Here is a 20,361-nt window from a genome sequence, read left to right on the forward strand (position 1 = left end):
CATAGAAATTGTTCTAATATCACACACATCTGCTAACTTATAATCACCAGAATCATTCATTAAACAGTTTGGCTTTGTTTTTGTTTTGTTTTGTTTTGTTTTCCTGAGGGCTTTGCTGTGTTTTGAACTCTGCCACATGCTGCTAATACAGTGACCGGAAGGGTCACAGGGTCCCTGCCCTCGAGGGACTAACGCTCTGGCAAGGGAGTCACTAAAACAAACAACTAAATAAATACATCACAAGTACTTACAGGTTGTGAAAAACACAAGGGGGTAAAAAGACAGGGAAGAGTGGACTAACCTGAAATGGGGGAACCAGGGCCTCTCTGAGGCAGTGTGTTTAAGTTGACAGTGAGAGATGAGAAAGGACCAACCAGGTCAGAAGGGAGGGAAAGAGCTTTCCAGACCTAGGGCACCCTGGTTGGCCCTGGAGGGGGACAAAGTCAGGCCCCTTCTAGGGATTGTCAACCACCATTGCTCTATCATCATAGATGATAGCCACCATTGCTATATCATCATAGCAGGGAGAGAGAGGCAATGGGCAAGGTCGGCATGGTGGGCAAGGGCTAGAGCATGCAGGAGTCTTGATGACCAGGGTGAGGATTTAAAGCAGGGAAGTGGCATGATCCCCCTATAGCCCAGGGCTTAACCCTCACTTTCTCAGAGAGGCTCCCCTTCACCATACGTGCTCAAGGACTGTTTCTTTTCTTCAGAGCACTTTCCTCAACGTATGGTTATATATTCAAGAAACTCCCTATAACAGACCTCCATCAGTTTTGCTTTTCTTCACCTCTGTGTCTCCAGAGCACAGAGCTTGGCCATGCCAGCTGCTGAATGCATATTTTCTGAACAAATAGTGAATATTTCCTCATTTCTCTTAGGTGTGATTTTTGGCAATTCCGCCTCTCTGAGCCTCAGTGAGCTTATCTATACAACAGGAATATTAAGTGATCAGTCATTGAACTTGTTTTTACTGTCTTCTGTTTCTGTGTCCTTTATGTTGACTCCCAATCTTTATCTCTGTACTTGCCTCTCTTTTAAATGTCAGCTCTGCTTACCTAGCTACCTGCTGCACATCTTGCCAGATGTTCACAGATAGCACTCAGTCTTTTCATTTCAATCTTATCATTTCTTGCCCCACAAGACCCTCCCTTTACCAGCCCCCCCCCCCCCCCACACACACACATACATAAAATCATCCTCTGGAACTACTTGTTTCTATTCATGGCAAAATCATTCTCCTAGTCCTTCTAGCTCAAAACTCTGAGGCCATCTTACACTACTTCCTCTTCCTCAACCACTGCTTAAAATATCTTCCAAGAAATTCTGCCTAAGAATTGTCTTTCTCTTCCAAATCTACATCTTCCCACCGAATTCAGATCCTAAGTACTCATTTTACCTTGATTGCAAAAGGCTTCTCTACTGGTTCCTCTCCCTCTGGGTTTCTCTTTCTCGTTTATCCTGCTTTCACAGAGGCAAAATCTTGATGCTATCTTCCTGTATTCAAAACCCATCAGTGGCTCCCCATTGGCTACCCAAGTATAGATTTGCTTTCAGGTACCATCATGTTATGGCTTTAATTTATTTTTTCTATCTCTGTGTATCGTACACTTCAGATGAACTGAACCTTTCACTGTTTCTAATGTTCTCTCACATCCACCCGCCTCCATGCCTTTGTTCGTGCCATTATTTCTGCAACAAACCTCCCTTCCTTCTGCATCTTCAATGCTGACTCAGTGCATCCTTCAAAGCTTAAAGCTTATCTAAAATAGCTCTTCCTGACTGAGCCTTCTCAATGACCCTTGAACAGGATGTGATTTCTTCTTCCTCTGAACCCACTCACTCCCATTTCACCTGAAATCTCTTCCACCATGCCCGGGAATGAGGATGTGACCCCAAGTCATTAGCCTTCAGCCAGTGCAGCCCAGTGACTCTCCTTAGTTCTCCTGCAGGAGCAAGTGCTGATAATTCACAGAGGTCTTAGCCAGGGCTCTGGTGTCTGAGAGCTCTGGGCTTGAGCCCTGACTCTGCTGCTTGTTAGCTGTGAGACTTTGGCTTATGTTATTTAATTTCTCTAGGCCTCACTTTCCCCACCTGTTAAATAAGACTAATGTAACAGCTGTGCCTCAGAGGGTCTTATGAGAATTAAGTGAAAAGAAGTGCTTGGCTCATTGACTAGTATAAATGCACAAAAACGAATAGCTTTTACTTGTTCAGGCATCAAAATTGACAAAATAAATGCCATAGTTTGTTTACTTGCCATCCTTGTTTCATCGGCTCCTGATCCAGGACAAGGACCCGGCCTTTTATCTGTGTAGCCCAGTACTCTCCGTAGCGCCTGTCTCATCAGAGGTGTGTGATAAACACTTGAGGAATGAATCAGTACATTAATGACATTCTTGATAGCAGAAAATGTGTATTAATCATTTCTGTGTCCCTTGACTGTGTTTAGCCAAATGTTTTTTTAACATGGCAACTGGTTAATATTTTTTAAATAAACAGATAAATGAAGAAATGAATGAGTGATTGAATTAATAGTGAAACTTGCTAAATATGTTGAATTTAAACAGATTAGTAGATAGAAAAAGACTTTGGGAAAACAATAAAAGCTCTATATTAAATATAGTTCCTTGATGGATATTTTATTCTTCCCTGGTTTACTTATTTTGTCAATTTTTCCTGGCATAAAATCACAGAAATGTAGGAAGCTATGTTTACTATTGTACATCTTGTCCCTTATTATTCACTGTCTCTTGTGCTGGTACTGTTCACTCTCCTACCTTGTCACTGGAATTTAATGTTAGTGTCTGTGGTGGAGGAGGAATTTCACCCTACTTGGTACAGGGATGTAACATTCAGTCGTGAATATGTGTTAAACTGTTTTTCTTGTACAGGGATGGATTTGCACAGATCCATTGCCAAGCTCTTGTCCTGTTCATTTGTGAGCAAAGATGGGTGTCCGGGGACACATGGCAGGCTGTGCCCATGGACAGGAGTAAGCAAGACGAACAAGCTTTCAGGACCACTGAACTTGAGGCCCCGGCTGTATTAGCCCAGGGTAAAAGTCAACTGAACCTTTAGATGCAGAACCAGAGAGAAGTGGAGGGAAGAAAACAGTAGTTACTATTATCACCATTTTACAGAAAAGGAAACGGAAGCTTGGAAAGATCAAATATGTTTAGCTATATCAGTTGCATGAAGTTAGCAAGGGACTTGAATCCAGAACTTGGACTTGAATGGAGATCTATCTGACTTCAGAGCTCACCCACAAAACCTGAGCCATGGTGAGACTTTCCTGGGGTGATTTGTGTGGGAAACTGCAGGCTCAGTGTTGATCAGCGAGGGACCCTGCTCTCAGCATGCTCTTTCTGCCTGACTGCTTTCAGTGTCTGCAGCAGCTGCTAGCAGGGTGAGAGAGGAGGAAGAGAGCAGTCGTGAGTCTCACCAGTCATCTGACTCCCTACCCACAAAGAAAATGCTGCAGCTGTGACATAGGTGTGTTTGTGTGTGTGTCACATGTGCACAACTCACATGTGTGTATGTGCACATAGGTGGGGGCATCTGTAGCTGTAGATGAATTTCCGAATGTAGGAAAATCTCAATGTTGCATAATACTGTTTTCATGGAACTGTTGATCCTCAGAAATAGAAATGACTGACAGGTTTTCAAAACTGAATGTGCATCTCATATAATTGTAATGAGATTTGGGATATCTTAATTCATCGATAAAGGGAACAGGGAGGAACTCAATATGCTTCACCTCTCATTATCCAGAAATTTAAAAAATGGATTCCAATGAATTCTTAGGCTAGATTGCAATTTCTGTTTCTATGCAATTATACAGAATGCCAAACTCATCTATAAAGATCAGCTAAGGTGTGAATGTATACATGTTAGGTCAGCAATTCCCAACCTAGTGTGTGCTTTAGAATCATCCACCTAACATTTTAAAAATACTGATGTTTGACCCAACCCTAGATTGGTGAAATAAGAGCCATCAAAATTTGAGGACCAGTTTACCCATATGTAGGGTAAATCTGATGTACCAAAGTTTGAGAATAATTCTGCTTATGAGAGATGCCATGATAAATGAGATTCAGTAGCTATTTTAATGAGAGAATATTTATAAAGGAAGACAGGTAAGTGACTCTAATACAACGACATGTATGCTAATATTGCCCCATGAAAACACAGGCAAGGGGACAAGTAATTCTTTCTATGCACTACAGATAACTTCTGCTCCACCCACTACTTTGTACCCAGAGGCCAGTGGTGGACAAGCTAAGCTGATGCCCAGCTAACAGTCCTGTGTGTAGACCCAATGCTGCCTTTGTGTATTTTCTCCAACAGCTTTATGCCTATGATGGGGAGCAGAGCAAGGTGTGGGAGAAATCCCAGGACATGTGCTCCATGACAATCCTTCCCTCTGCCCCTTACTAGCAGTGTGACCTTGGGCAACTAACATGACCTTGCTGAACGCTTGTTCACCTTTGCCACTTGGGGATAATAACACAGCTGTAGAGTTCTCTAGGTAGCTGTGAAATGACACATAGACAGCACCCAACAGAGTACCTGCCTGACATGTGGAAATGCACAATAAATGGCAGCTGCTATTACCAGCTTTTTCTGACCCACTCAAGATTTCTTCCCTTTGCCTTATATAATTCTTGATCCCAAAATATGCAGGGAAACTACAGTTCTCTGGGCTAAGCTTCCCCTATTTGGGGACAGATGAACTCTGTCTCTGCCTTCTATGATGATCCTTAAATCAAAGGAGCAGCTAGCCCTTCTCCAAGTCAGGTGCTGGGAGTCAAGGTATGAATGCCTTCTGCGTAACTGGGGCCCATGACAGTGCCCCTCACTTTTCTTATTCTCTCACTTGCTCTTCCTTGGCTAAAAGGCCGAGTGTGATGACAAAAAGTTCAAGTGTGAACATCACATTTATGTTACATGTGTATTTGTCTTTATTGCCATGTTTTGGGACAAGGTTGTATCCTTGAGTTTCAAAATCTAGAAGAAAAGGTACAACATTTTGTTCACTACTACCCATTTCAAAATCATTTGACATATCTATAAAATTTATTTTCAGGCTGGGCACGGTGGCTCACGCCTGTAATCGCAGCACTTTGGGAGGCCTAGGCAGATGGATCACAAGGTCAGGAATTCGAGACCAACCTGGCCAATATGGTGAAACCCTGTCTCTACTAAAAAGTACAAAAATTAGCCAGTCATGGTGGCGGGCACCTGTAATCCCAGCTACTCAGGAGGCTGAGGCAGCAGAATCACTTGAACCCGGGAGGCGGAGGTTGCAGTGAGCCAAGATCGTGCCACTGCACTCCAGCCTGGGTGACAGAGCAAGACTCCATCTCAAAAAAAAAAAAAAAAAAAAAAAAAAAAATTCAGCATTTAGAATCAAAATTCCTATTAATGTGTGCATAATAACAGTTAATATTTATTAAAAATTTACTGCATCCCAAGGTTATTGAAAGTTATTTGCATATATTAAAAGAGTATTCAACCCTATGCAGTTGATGAAGTAGATAATACTATTATCCCTAATTTACAGATGAGAAAATTGAGCCACAGAAGGAAGGGATCCTGTCAGGTTTTTATTGCTCTATCTTTAAATGAGATAATTTATATAAAGCACATGTGTGCACATATACATAAAAGATAGACTGAAAGTTACCCTAAATAACAATTAAAAATTAATAACCAAAGATTATCAAGAATTTGCAATTTATTTATACACGGTGTTCAACAATATCATGTTTTTGTGGAGTATACTGTACTTGAGAATTCCCATTTTACATGTGAAGAAGTTGAGGATCTGTGCTCTTATTTGCCTGGGGACATGGGAGCAATGGGGAGTTTGCACTGGTAACTTCCCTGGAGGGCCCTTCTTAAATCCCATTGCCTATGAAATGCCAGGAGTGGGCCGGGATGGCAGCACTCTAGTCAGGAGTGGAAACTGTTCGTGCCTCATTACTGGAAGGAGGCCTGAGTAATAGGCATGGGCAGGCAGGCAGGTGGATGTGGTGGTGAAAGCTTTGCATCTTGATTACCTCTGTTTTCTCAGTTATTGAGGAAGCACATCATGTGCCGAAGGAGAAAATGGGGGAGGAGGTGTCAGAGGTTTGAGAGAAAGAAAGTATGAAAAGGTGATCTAGAGAAAGGGAGAGTGAATGAATGAGGAAAATGTAGTTTGATCACTGGGCAGTATTCAAGAGCCCATTTGAGGTTAGCGGTCAGGGATTTTAAATGAAACTAATCAGTGTGGTGGCCAACTGCATTCATCTGTGCAAACGCAGAAATGGAGCCACAGGGTCGTTGAGTTTAACCAGTGTTGGAGTGTTTCAGACAAGTATGATGAAGTGATGGAGGAGCGTGGGATTTGAGGTTACATGAAAGGGAATGATTACAATAATGGATGACATAATTTAATATGAAAAAAGAAGGAAGAACGTACACGAGGTGGGTGAAGGTCAGGAAAACAATGGTAGAATGAATAAATTCTAAGCATCCAGGAGGTAGAAAATTATGGCATTAGAAACAATAAGTTGGCAAAATAGGAGATGATGCTTAGATATTGGGATTTTTGAAATTGAGACCAGGGAGGGGCTGCAGATATTGGTTATCTAGAACATGACCATGGGAAAAGGAGGGTAGAGGTAGGATCATTAGAGGAGAAAGGTCAAAGAGCAGAGTGACTTGATTTTAGTGGATACTTAAGTTACCAAAAATTATGGAGAAGTTTTGGGAGAGGACAGTGATCCAGGATCTGAAATGAGGAGGGAAGATGGGGGCAGAGCAGTATAAGTATGACTGCAGCAAGGAGGGAAGTGGATAGGATACTCTCATCGCATGAATTAATGAACTTACCCAAGGTTACAGAGATAGTAAGTGGTAGAGCCAGGTTTTAAACCTACTCAGTCTGGCTACTGCACCTACATGAACTACTCTTCTAATTACTGACAAGTGTGTTATTTTTCTGTATAAAAAAATTCTAAATGAGTTTGTTTACTACTAATAGACATTAAATAGTACAATCACATCAATATTTAATTTTTCTTTGCATGAGATTTATATGGTAAAAGATAACGTAAGTGGCTCACAGCTGTAATCCCAGCACTTTGGGAAGCACAGGCAGGAGGATTGCTTGAGTCTAGGGATTAGAGGCTACAATGAACTATGATTGCACCGCTGCATTTCAGCATGGGTGACAGAGTGAGATCCTGTCTCTAAGAAAACTAAAAATTAAAAAAAAAAGTAGTAGTTCATTTAGCAAATGTAGGCACTATTTTATCACCATTTTATTTTATTTTATTTATTTATTTATTTATTTTATTTTTTGAGACGGAGCCTTGCTCTGCAGCCCAGGCTGGAGTGCAGTGGCCGGATCTCAGCTCACTGCAAGCTCCGCCTCCCGGGTTTACGCCATTCTCCTGCCTCAGCCTCCCGAGTAGCTGGGACTACATGCGCCCGCCACCACGCCCGGCTGTTTTTTTGTACTTTTTTAGTAGCAGGCGCCACCACGCCCGGCTGTTTTTTTGTACTTTTTTAGTAGAGACGGGGTTTCACCGTGTTAACCAGGATGGTCTCGATCTCCTGACCTTGTAATCCGCCTGTCTCGGTCTCCCAAAGTGCTGGGATTACAGGCTTGAGCCACCGTGCCCGGCCTATCACCATTTTATTTTATTCATTGAAACACTTCAACACTGGTTAAACTCAACAACCCTGTGGCTCCACATCTGTGTTTGCACAAATGACTGCAGCTGGCCACCACACTGATCGGTCTCATTTAATATCCCTGACCGCTAACCTCAAGTGGGCTCTGAATACTGCTGGGTGATCAACATGTAATAACTCGAGGCACCATTTTATCCACATTTTACAGATGAAAATACAGTCATGCACCACATAATGACATTTTAGTCAACAGTGGACCACATGTACAATAGTGTTCCCATGAAATTGTAACTCTATATTTTTACTGTACCTTTTCAATGTTTAGATGCCTAAACATTTACCATGGTATTATAATTGCCTATAGTGTTCAGTATAGTAACACATTGTACAAGTTCACAGCCTAGGAGCAATAGGTTATACTATATAGCCTAGGTGTCTAGTAGGCTATACTGTCTGGGTCTGTGTAAATGTGCTATAATTATACAATGACAAAATCACTTAATGATACATTTCTCAGGATGTATCCTCATCATTGAGCAACTCATGATTGTACTGAGGTTAGGGAAATCAAAGGACTTATCTGAGGTCATATAATTCAATGATTGCTTCATCCAGGGCTTAAATTCAACTCTGTCTAACCCTCAACCTCATTTGCAATACAGTGGAGCTCTTTCTTGAACGCCTGCTATGTAATGGTACTACTCTGCACATGGTGGGTTTAGTAGACACGATGACAAGGTCCTTTATATCTGGTGAGCAGAAAATAGTCACTAGATATATATAAAGGAAAGTGCAGGGTGCCATGAGAGAATACAACAAGGAAATATAACCTAGTCTAGGAGTGCCAGGGAAGGCCTATTTTAGGAAATCATTTTTAAGTTAGACTTTCAGAACAGTGTAAGTTGTTCAAGTAAATAGCAGTTGAGGGACAGGGGATATGTCGGGGGTGGTAATCCAGGTAGAGAAACAACATTTGCAAAGGCCTCAAGGCCCTATAGCATCCTTTGTAAACTTTAGGCATCATTATTCATCACTATGCTTACTAACTTCTGATAAAGCCACAGGTTTACCAGATAATCTAGGGATTGGTCATTCTAAGTACTTATTTTTTCCCAGAACTAGTAATGATTGTGAAGATAGTGCCATGTAATAATCTCCCCATCTTACCATTAGGATACATTGAAGCATGTGATGGTTCAGCCAACTGCATAGCAGAAAAATTCATTTTTGCCGTTTTTCTCTTCACCTTTCTCCTGTATATACTGCAAACTGCCTTTCTCCACAAGCACTTTTAAAATGAGCCTCTATTCTCTCTTTGTTTCACTGCACCCTTCTTGCGATTTATTTACGTAGTTTAGAAAAGGAATATTTGTTTAAATGCTCTCACGTTACATATAAATATAATATCCCATACTGGGACCCCAAAGTGCTGTGAATAGCTGGGCAGAAATTTTGGAAACCATGCTTCTACCAGAAACTCAACCAAATGTGGGCCAGAGGCAGGCTTGAAAGGATGTGCTTTCATTTAACTGTGGACAAATATTTCCATTTGTGAAAGTTCCTTTTATGACAGGTAGAATAATATGTAAGTCCAGAAAAAGCTTGTAGTTTCTCAAAGTCCATAATGAAATGCCCTGTTCATCACTGCTTCTGAATGAAACATCCCATCTATGCTGGACTGTATCAAAGAGAATACACACACACACACACACACACACACACACACACACCCCATACCCACATTCATATATACACAAATACATATATACATACATATATTCTCTCTCACTCTGCTTATCTCCCTACTTTTCCTTCTTTCTTGCTTGCTTTCTTTTATCTATCTATCTATCTATCTATCTATCTATCTATCTATCTATCTATCATCTATCTATCTACCTACCTACCTACCTACCTACCTGTCTCTCTCTATTTCTCCTCCCTCTCCCTGGATGGCAAGTCTTATACAAGGAAGCCTATCACCAGACATGCTGGCTAACAGCTTCTGAGCTCTGTTTCCAAGTGCCACAGTTAGGTGGAAAGTTGGGACTAGCACTTAATCAAAAAGTGACATTTAAAGGACCCTTGTTAAAGCAAGAGTAGTCCCTTGATGCACTGAGAAAGCCCATATGAAGGGAGCATCCAGTCAGCCTGGTCATGCAGGGTCTTTACTCACTAGGTTACAGAGTGAAAGAAATGCCTAAGCTATCAGCATGGACAAGCATCAAGTCGAGTCAAGGCCACAGACAACCTCTGACCCAACACATCACCTAGACTAAGGGAAAAATCCCTGCAACAGTGGATATGTCCTAAGGGGGAGGAGAGAGAATTGGGAGAGAAACTGAAAGCTTGGAAATTGCCAGTGCTTAGAGAAGACTCTGAATAGACTGTGGGTATTGTGTGAAACAGGAGGAAGAAAGAAAAGGCAAATAAAAGATTACCACTAGTTCTCAGCATACGTGTTTGCATGTGTGCCTGCTGGCTGCTGGGCATCTGTTACAATGGGTTCCTCTGTGGCACAGGCTATGTTCCTGCATGGGCATGGGTCTGCGGTGCTTCCTGTGATATGCCTGAATGGAAGCCACCTGTAGCTGCCCACGTGGGACGACAATTTTCAGGGTCTTTATTTGTTAGAATGAATGAAACAAACAAACAAACAAACAAAAATGCTCTATTCTGACTAAAAAGATGTGAGTGGTTTGCCCTGCACTGAGTGAATATTGGAGACCACATATCAAAGTGGATACGAGAGACTGAAGGTTCCTTCCAATGACAGGGTTCAACCTCTTGCCCCACATCTGACCTGACACAATCCATGGGCTCCTTGATGGCCTAGTGCCCTTTCCAAAAAACGAATATTGGCACAGTCTGCTCAATAATGCTGCTCATTTCTAATGGAGGCAACACTCTTACCACTACAAGCAGACAGAAGCTGAGGCTTGCCACTCACGCTCCTTTCCAGCTCTAGCCCAGAAAACCAGATAGGAGTTGCTATCTCTTCAGAAGCCTCTGCTTACCCAGCCAAGAGATTGGTCCAGGTTGTTCATCTGACTCAGAATATGTCAGGCAGTTCTCCCAGAGATTATTTTTTTTCCTAATGAGGAGACAAAGTGTTTCCTCTGTGGCCCATACTGCTAGGGGGCATCTCCACCATGTGTCTTAGCTGTTTGGAGTGAAGTCCATAGTCTGAAAAACAGAGCAAAGGGAGGCGAGGGGCACCTAGAAGACCTTTAGACCCTGCTTGCAGGTATCTCAGAGGCAACTTCCATTTAAACCTGGATACAAGACTTCATGATAGGCTTTTTTTTTTTTAGTGAAGCCTGTTGGGTTTTCTTACTTTCTCTTGCACTCAAAGAGCCCAAATACAGAGGCCTTTCCTCTTTCAGTGGGTCTCAAGCAGGTCCGTTTTCAAAGTGTTAAGAGTGCTTTTACGTCCAGCTCTTCATTACTTTGCCCCACCTTTTCCTGTATGACCATCTGTGGCTTTCTACTTGTGTGCACTAAGCTCCCCTGCCAGACCCTCCGCTGTCATTCTATGCACTGCCAACACCAGCCTTCCCTGCACCCAGGATGGCGACTCTACCACCAGCCACTACCACTTAGCTTATTTCCTAAAAACCCCTTCCTCTTCCCTTTTAACATTCTCAGTGGTTTGTCTGGGTCTATATGTGTTTCTTCACAAAGACCTTAGATTCCTTTGAGGGCAAGAATCTCTTTATCCCAATTCCTGTTGCCTAATATCACAGTTCACACACAATAGGCCTCCACAAATATTTGCTAAATAAATCAAGTAAGATTTCTCATCTCTCTGGCAGATCATTCCGGACTAGAGGGAAGAAATTAAGTAAATTCCCCTTTATTCCTTTGCCGGTGCAATTTGCTACTTGCCGAATTCTCTTGCCATTTCACAATATGCTCTTCCCCGCTCTTTGAGTTTAATGTCAATGCTGTAAAGTTAGTTGCCCAGTGAAGTGACCACTGGGTGGGAAGTGGGAGGTGGGAGGTGGGGTGTCGGGGCTTTGGTCTTTCCATTCTCACGTTGTCTCCTCTCCAGCCTATGTGAAGACATCTACAATCTGAGTTAAAGCCTGCGTTGGCATTGCATTTGCACCTAGAGCAAGACACTTCTTCCTCTGTTGAAGTTTGGGAACCACTCCTTATTATAGTATTTATATTTGATGTATATAATTGATCAATTTAACTTATTTAACAAATGATTCTATGTGTGGCACTCACTAAATGCCACGAACTGTTCTAGGCACTTTAATTACATTAGCTAGTTCCTCCTCGTAACAACTTTGTCAAATAGATAGTTATTACCATCAGCCTCATTTTACAGATGAGGATATGGGGTTACAGAATGATGAAGGAACTTGCCCAAAGTCACACAGTGATTGGTGGCTAAGCTGGCATTTGAAATATGCAGCTTAACTCCAGAATCCATGTCCTAAAACCACTGTGCTCTGCTGCCTCTAAATGTGATCAGGGTGGGGTCTACACTGCTCTCCTCTACATCCTTCCAATTTGAGTTGATATTCTTAATGTTCAGGGCCCTCAAAAGCAGGAGGTCTCCTTGACCTAACCTACTTAGCAACAGTGGATGAGTGCTTAATAAATACATCCAAGCTCATTGCTTCCTTAACTTTGGCTTGAATACAGGTTTATTTGTGTCATTCTGCATAGCTAATTGTTCACATAGTATTTAATGCCAGTCATTTGGCTCTTGAAAATATATTTTCAAACAACCTAGGAACTATGCCAACAATTAACTATAATTACACATTGTATCAGTTTTGAGTGCTGGAAATGGTTGGAAGGCAAAATGTATGTTATTTAAAATGTTAAACTGACAGTAAATAAAATATGATCCTGCCCAAAATAGAGATAAATAAAATTGCATGTCCCTCTTTTTTTATTGCCTTTTCTAGGTGTCTGGGATTATATGGAATATTTTTTTCTCGTGATTTCTAGACTTTTTCTTGAATTAACAGATATTTTTAGCTATGCATAGACCACCATTTTCTGTTCAGCAAAAAAAAAAGAATCAAATTCAAACCCTACTCAGTGGGTTCACCTACAAAGACGAACAAACATAAAAACACCTGGGGAGGGGCCTTTTATTTGATGCAAGAGTTATTCACGGTACACTGTTTGGATACTTTATGGAGCCAGTTCTTGCCTCTAGGTATTTCCAAATTGAATCCCAGGAATAATGCATTTATAAATAGTAAGCTTAAATAATGAACACATTCACCTTAGCCACTTCCTTATATAGTTCCAATGGCTTTCCCTTGCAACAAATAAAGACTCTGGGTAATTAATTCTTTAGCTTATTGGGTTAAGTTGGTGATTTCAAATATCACCAACACTATCAAAAAACACTATCAATATTTTGTAACAAATATTTTTAACCCCTTTTATTATGTGTAAATAAAATTTATAAATAATAAAACCCGTAGATACAAAATTTTAACAAATATAGCATCTTGATATTAATTAAGGGAGAAATAAGAATAATTTATAATGCTATAACTGTTAATATTTAATAATTGTATCTTCCTATGCTAGTTATAATAAATATTTTAATGCTCCAAGAAAATAAATAATAAATTTGATAGACATTTGTACCTAGTGCAGATTCACCATAATATAATATATAATATAAAATGCAATATTATATTATGATATGTGTGAGAATAATACAGACTGATACACATGTGCTGTATTGGTGATTCAAAGTGATTATACAATGTGTAACCTCCCCTCAAATTATAAAGTAGTTATGGACCTAGAAAATTCACTGTATTCAAACTGTACTTTGTGCTTATATGTCAATGGAATTAGCATCTATGATCATACCATTAGAAGCGGGTTTTCAAAACCTAAATAAATGTCTTGCATGACAGTCAAAAGCTTGTAGGACATGGGGAAATTTTTGTTCTGCAGAACTGTCCTGAGCAATGCACTATTCTAGCCATCCTAGCCCTACCTTCTAAAGGGCAATAATGACCTTCAGTCATTGTGTCATTCAAGAACAACTGCCATACATTTATCAAAATACCCTCTATGGGGTGACACCCTCTACACTGAAAGCCACTAGATTAACTCCTAGTATTAGAATTAGCCCCAAATAATAATTAATAATTTATTCTCCTGGCTTTTTGTAGTCCTTGAAAACAAAAGGAATGTCTACAGTAAAATTGTCAATAATCAGGTTCATTATAAGACTGTAAGTTGCACAAGTGTAAGGGCTAAATCCACCTAGTGTGTGCAATAGCTCAGTACTCACAAGATCTGGGCTTTGCTGATTCTTGCTTTAATGATTAAATAATGGGCTTAGAGATCTGGGTTAGTGAAAAGATATGCACTATTTAAAAGAAATAGTCTTGTTACTTTCTAATACATATGACAATACCTGGATGTTCACTAGAAAGCATTACAGTTAAGAAATATTTGCAAACACAATTTCAATTGTTTCTGTTTGAGTGAGTGACATTAAAATGTTTGAAGATGTCTGAAACCTATCAAAGACCCAGCATCCTATTGTCATTTTGAATAAGAAAAGAAAACATATCGAATATCCTGTATGAGCTGTAGTCTTTGGCCTAAGAGGTTTGCTTAATCTTCACAATGGTCTGTTAGGGAGCTATCATTTATTGACCCTATAGGAAATTAGGACTGGCAAGCAAATTATCTGTCCATAGTCAGACAGTTGGTTCAATGTCAGAATGAAGTTTGAATCCAGAACTGCCTGATTCCCAAGAACTCACACTGCTCTTCTAGCTAGGTTTCTGCAAATCTACATCTGAAGGACCATGAATTATGAATATGTGAGGTCTATCTTCATATAATTTTACTCTATATGTAGTTCCAATTGTCATGGCTATTAAATTCCATTTTCCTAGTAGTTCAGTGATTTTTACATTTATTGTGTTCTTTGTCAGGTCCCAGGATTCAAGGTCATGTGTGAGCTCATAGTAGTGAGCTTCCTGAGGGCAGGGGCTATGCCCTGGATGGCTGGGTCTCTACCACCCAGCACTGTGCCTGGCACGAAGTGGGCGTTCAGTGAGTATTTGTTGAGTTGAATTTAATTGAATGATGTTTCTTCTTTTAGGCCATGGCCTTACACAATATTTCAGCGAGGCTTTGACCTGGTTTTGGGAGAGCAGCCCTCTGATAAAATATTTAGGTAAGTGATTGTCTAGGGACTTGCTTATGTATGTCTGCAAACCCTGTGTTCCACTTCCCCCTGAACTTACTTCCTAGTGGTAAAGTATAAAATGGGAAACACCTTGAGTTGTCATGGCCACCTCCTAACAAAAGTGCTTGCCCCCAGTCATGCCCAGGGACAACATGGAGGACTTGGAGGTCAGACCGATTCTGTTTGGACCCTGGCTTCCTTCTTTGCCAGCTCTGGGAACCTCACTAATTTACTCAACCTCCTGAAGCCTCCAGTCTCTGCATTTGTTAAATGGGGCTATATTACATGCCTGGCTAGATTATTGTGAGGGATATATGAGATAATGCAGGGAAAATCCCTGGCACAGAGTAGGCAATTAATGTCAGTTTCTGCCACTCCATTTTTGCATCTAATTTGCACCTTCCTCATAGTGTCTTAAGTTGTTCAAAATGAATCTTTCCCGCCCCTGCCTTCCCCTTTTCTAAACTCTGCCTCATTATTATTTTCTTTTACCTACTACTTTCCTGATCAAATTGGATGCTTCTAGTCCCTCCCAAATTTCTACCTACATACCTGGGAAGAGCACATATTAGAAAGGCCCACAGCAGAGGAATAATTTGAGTGCCAGCCAGGAGCGATTCGATTATCATAAAGTTTAATTCATACTAGGCCTTAGCTGGAACAGTTTATTTCCAAAATAAGATCTTATCCATTCATTTTGTCAATCTATCATTCACTTAACGTACATTTGCTGAGTTCCTTCTAAGTGCTTGGCTTGACAGTATGGGCATGAATACATGTCCCTCCTTGAGTAAGTCGTCTAATAGAGGAAGTGAGTAGTCCTGCATAAGCGGCTGATGAATTCAGCTACTGCATGCCTTTTCTGGAGAAATGGTGAGCAGTGTAGGTCAAATGGAAGACTTGCACCCATACAGTTTGCTGAGTCTCACTTCTTCACTGCCACCTTTCCAAGCCCCTTCCCAGACCATCCCTGTCAGCCATTCCTGGCCTAGCTGTTAATTTTTGCTCCTGCATTTGCCTCCTAGGGCTCACTCTTTTGCAAAGCTTCTACTGCTCCTCCTGTAGCTGGTTGTGGACTCAGCTTAGCCGTGTTCTCTTAGGCATGCTCCTAGCTAGAAATGCGGATTCACAGAACCACTTCCTCAAAGGACTTTCCCTTGTCCTTTTCTCTCCTGAGTGTCTGTCCCAGGGAAGGCTGGGTCATGCTCATGGCATTGGTTACAGGCTGCTTTTGAGGATTTGTGCTGCAAGAGATGTCAGCTCCATTCCTTGGACTGTGATATGGGCATTAAAACTTTCCAACAAGGATTTATCATTCGGCTGACTTTTTCTTTCTTTTCCCTACTGCTGATCTTCCACAACTTCAGAGGGTAATAAAGATAAGGCAGATGAGGAGCCTGGTGGAATTTGGCTGATTGACATGGATAAGTTCCTCATCCCCTGAAAGTCAGAAACTAGCAGTTTGAAAAACAAGGGCCTTAATAAAATTGCTATTCAAGCAAAACCTGCACAAAAACTGTTTCTATCCCCACAAGCACCATTTATGCTTTTTTCAAAGTTGCTGGCTGCCAACTGGGTGTTTTATCCAAGCACTGCAGAGTGGACCAATTGTGTGGTTTGACCCATGAGGTCAGATATCTTAGGAACCAGTGGGTTAATCAATAAGTGACTAAGAATTTTTATCCCTAATGTGGAAACAACTAGCCTGTCAAATGAAAGCAATGGGTCACAATCTGTTTATTTTAGGTACCAGGAACTTTAATCGAAACCACTCTGGCATCTGAGTAAACCACCTACCAACGACCACTCTAAAAAATTCTGTGACCTGGTCAGTCACTATAATTGGCTACTTATTTTGCTACTATGCTCACTCATGATTTAGTGTCCTATTGAATTCCAAGCTCCTGAACATCTCTCTAGACTCTGAAGTCGAGTTTAAATTCCTCCATTTAAATCTTTTTACTATCAAATGCCAACATACAACTTCCTCTAAATGAGCCACTCTTCTTCTAGAGAACCTTTTGTTCTTGGCTGAATCTGTTTTCTAAGTGATCCAATATCCGCAATAAACTGAATGTCTCCCACTCTGCTCATTTGCTCATACCCTTTCCTCTAGCAAGAATGCACATGCACATTTTTCTCACAATATAAATACTACCATTTTTTAGGATCCAGATCAAGTCTCCACCAAACTCAGCATCTATTGAACACCTACTCCTTCAAGGTACTGTTTCAGATGCTGCAGATATAACCAAACAAATATGACCAAGATAGTCTCTGACTTCAAGCATTTACAGTCTCATCCAAAAAGCAGTCTCCAGCCCTGGCTCTCTATGAGAGTCCCCAGTGTTCTTTAAAAATGACCGACGATCCTACCCAGCAAACCAATTAGTTCGTAAGTTCTGGAAGGTGTGGTGAGGGCATGAGCGTTTTTAAAAGCACTATGGTGATTCTAACCTGAAGCCAGGATGGAAGAATATTGCTCTAGAATGTCTCCAATCCGCTGTAGCAATCCGCAATGACTTTACCCCTGCAAATGCCTATCATATATGGATTGTAATATGTATTCGTCAATTATGTTATTTAATATTTATTTTTCAACTGCCTATTTTTCCCCAATGAAATGATGTTCTTCTTGAGTGAAGGAGCGGTATCTTATACCGCTTTAAATATTTAACATCTAACATACAATTTTGAACACAGCAGGCCTTCAATAGATATATGTAGATAATCATTTCAGTTATTTCCTAAAAACTTGAACCCAGAGTAAGAAAAGACCTTGATGTTCAACCTAACCTTGATAATCTGCAATCCAAATAACCTGGGAAGGGCCCAAGCTAGACTCAAAGGATCTAAGAGGACCCTGAACCTACCGACTGAATCTTCCCACCAAACCCACTCCAGTACCCAAGAAGTCCTCTCTACTGTGGCTAGGATCACTCCTTTCCACTAGACTGTGGGGGTAGGGATTGGTACAGACCAAATTGATCCCACAGAGACCTTCCCTCAAAGTGAGTGCCTGCATCCTATGGAACAATTCCTTGTCCTGGAATAGCCTGCTCTGAGAAAGCATGGAGATGCCAGATCAATAGCAATTGATACATTTCCTCACATTCCATTTAATGGCAAGCCACGGTGAGAGCACAGCCTTGTTCTGTGCAGCTCTCTGGTGAGTGTTTGCCTCTGGACAGGAATTTCTAGCTCTAGTTGAACACAGGGCTGTGTGCAGGACTCAGTGCACAGCTGAGCTATCAACTGCACTGGTCAGCACCAGCTGTCTCCAGAGAAGGCCTGAGTTGGGAAAGCATTCTAGATGCTCACCCAGCTTCTCTTGGGTAGCTTTTTGAAGTTGTTCCTGCCAAATCTGCATGAATGAGGGACAGATGAGATTTTAGGACACAGCTTTTCTCTGACAGTTTGTTCTATATTTGGTTTTTGGAGTTACTCAGTAGATTTTGCAGATGAAAGAAAACTTGAGAATTCCATAGGCCTGAGCCAGCATGAACTAGAAAGCTGCTGGGATCTATACCTGAGAATCAGACCAATCCCAATTTTCCCATTTACAGAGGGTGACCTTGGAGAGGTTACTAGCCTTAAAAATTACTTGATACATTGGTAAAGTGGGGCCAGTTGACCAGCCTCAGAGGACTGTTGTAAGGATAAATGAGGCCACACTACAGGGCACCTGCCCCTTTACAGTTCTCTGCAAAGATTAGTCTCACCCAACACCTGACTTTGCTTCTCCTACAGGGTTTCACCTTGATCTTACCAGAGGCTGCTTTTCTTATTAAAATGGTCCAGTGCAGTGTCTCAGGAGCTGCTCTGCACATAGGAGGTTTCTCACAATATCAGATTCATTTCCACCTTAACCTTTAAATCCGTATAAACCTAGAGGTTAACCTATAGCCTGCTCTACGTAGAGGATAATCTTAACCTCTGCTTCCACCTTTAAATTTGAACATGGAGATTGTGTTTCCCAGAAACTTGTGCAAACTAAAGAACCTAATGAAATATCATTATCGATCAGTCAATACATATTTATGGAGCGACCTCTTTGGGGCAGAAATTGTGTGAGGCAGTGGGGATACATAGGTGACAAAGAACTGTCCTCTGCCATCCAAGAGAGCACATTCTTCTGAGTGGTGATGGACACATGAAAAGACAGGCACAACTCATGGTTTCAGGAGCAGCAAGGGGCTCTGAGTCAGGTGCACAGGCTCAGCCCCTTGTTCAGCCTGAGGGTGCAGGGTGAAGGCCCTGGGCAGATTTCTGGAAGGGATAGGATCTTACCTGAGTCTGCAAATGATTAGAAGTCAGACACAGAAGAGAGGGAAGAAAATCCAGAAAGAAGATCTATTAGGAGTAAAAGCAAAGAGGTGAGAAAATCAGGACTACTTTAGGAACTATAGTCAGATTTCATTGTAAGAGCAGAGGGTGACCCAGGGTTTGGTGAAAAAAGAAGCTGAAGTAGCTATCAGCTATCGAGGATGACCTCTTTGGAGGTTGGAACTTTATTCTGTAGGTACAGGGTGCCATAAACAGTTTAAGTTGGGGGAAGATGTGATTTGCTTTTCTCTTAGAAATATTAGTGTATTCAGAGGAGGAAGAGAAAACTGTGAGATGGATGGGCATGGAGCCTTCTCTTTCAAAAGAAAAATTAACCATCGGAAATGTACCAGAACTGCCAACGGCTTCCTAAAATCAGTTACATAAATTATAAACCACAGGTCACAGATTTGTTGCTCTGCTTCAATGAAAATATTGTAATTTTGAAATCAAAATAGAAAACAAAATTTTATTTCTATGTCCAATAAACTGCCTCCTCCTTGGTACCATTCAAACTACTTGTAGACATTCTCTCTAAAATAATATAATAGCGGAGGTGCCCCCACTCCAGCCTGCCTGTTATAATGTTTCTATCTCAAGGATGTTCATTGTGAAATGCCAAGTGAAATTATACAAATTCTTGGAGGTTGTTGTCTTCAACTTACATTATCCTTAAGTCCCGGATTCCAGATACCTTGAGGCAATCAGCCCTGGATGGGCTCCTTAATCTTACCAGATGAAGTGTGTGAGTGTGTGTTTGTGTGAGTGTGTGTTTGTGTGAGTGTGTGTGAATGAAGGGACTGTCATGCTTCCAATTTTGCTAACTGCTTCACAGAAGAATGAAGCCATGGTCATGGTCTTCTAAGTAACAAGCTTTCCTCCCCTGGTGCAGGCACCTCCCTGCACAGACTTACTGCTTGATACTCTTGAGAGTGGGGAGAACTGAGTGACTCTTACAGAGCCAGAAGCATCTCTAACATTTCAATGCTGCTTAATGCAGAGGTTCACCAACAGGTCAGAGAAGTAGGGGCCCAAGAGTCAGGGTGGAAATGGGAGAAAATCCCCCAAATCCTGGCCACTTCCCTCCTACCAGTGACTCTGCCTGGCCCCTGGAAATCCCCTGCGTTAAGCTGGCACATGTCCCACAC

At 41.3% G+C, this 20,361-nt stretch overlaps 1 protein-coding gene across 4 annotated transcripts in view; it reads left to right on the plus strand.

Annotated features, from left to right (window-relative positions):
* ASTN1 (astrotactin 1) overlaps positions 1 to 20,361 on the plus strand; it is a 374,655-nt gene that overhangs the window by 186,661 nt on the left and 167,633 nt on the right. For all 4 annotated transcript variants that reach the window (XM_017952723.3, XM_017952711.2, XM_017952715.2 and 1 more), the window contains exon 9: positions 14,801 to 14,875. In XM_017952723.3, the coding sequence (XP_017808212.2) occupies positions 14,801 to 14,875 (75 nt within the window). The remainder of the gene's footprint in view (positions 1 to 14,800; positions 14,876 to 20,361) is intronic.

The sequence above is a fragment of the Papio anubis genome, chromosome 1 (genome assembly GCF_008728515.1).
Source record: "Papio anubis isolate 15944 chromosome 1, Panubis1.0, whole genome shotgun sequence".
NCBI classification, from domain to species: domain Eukaryota; kingdom Metazoa; phylum Chordata; class Mammalia; order Primates; family Cercopithecidae; genus Papio; species Papio anubis.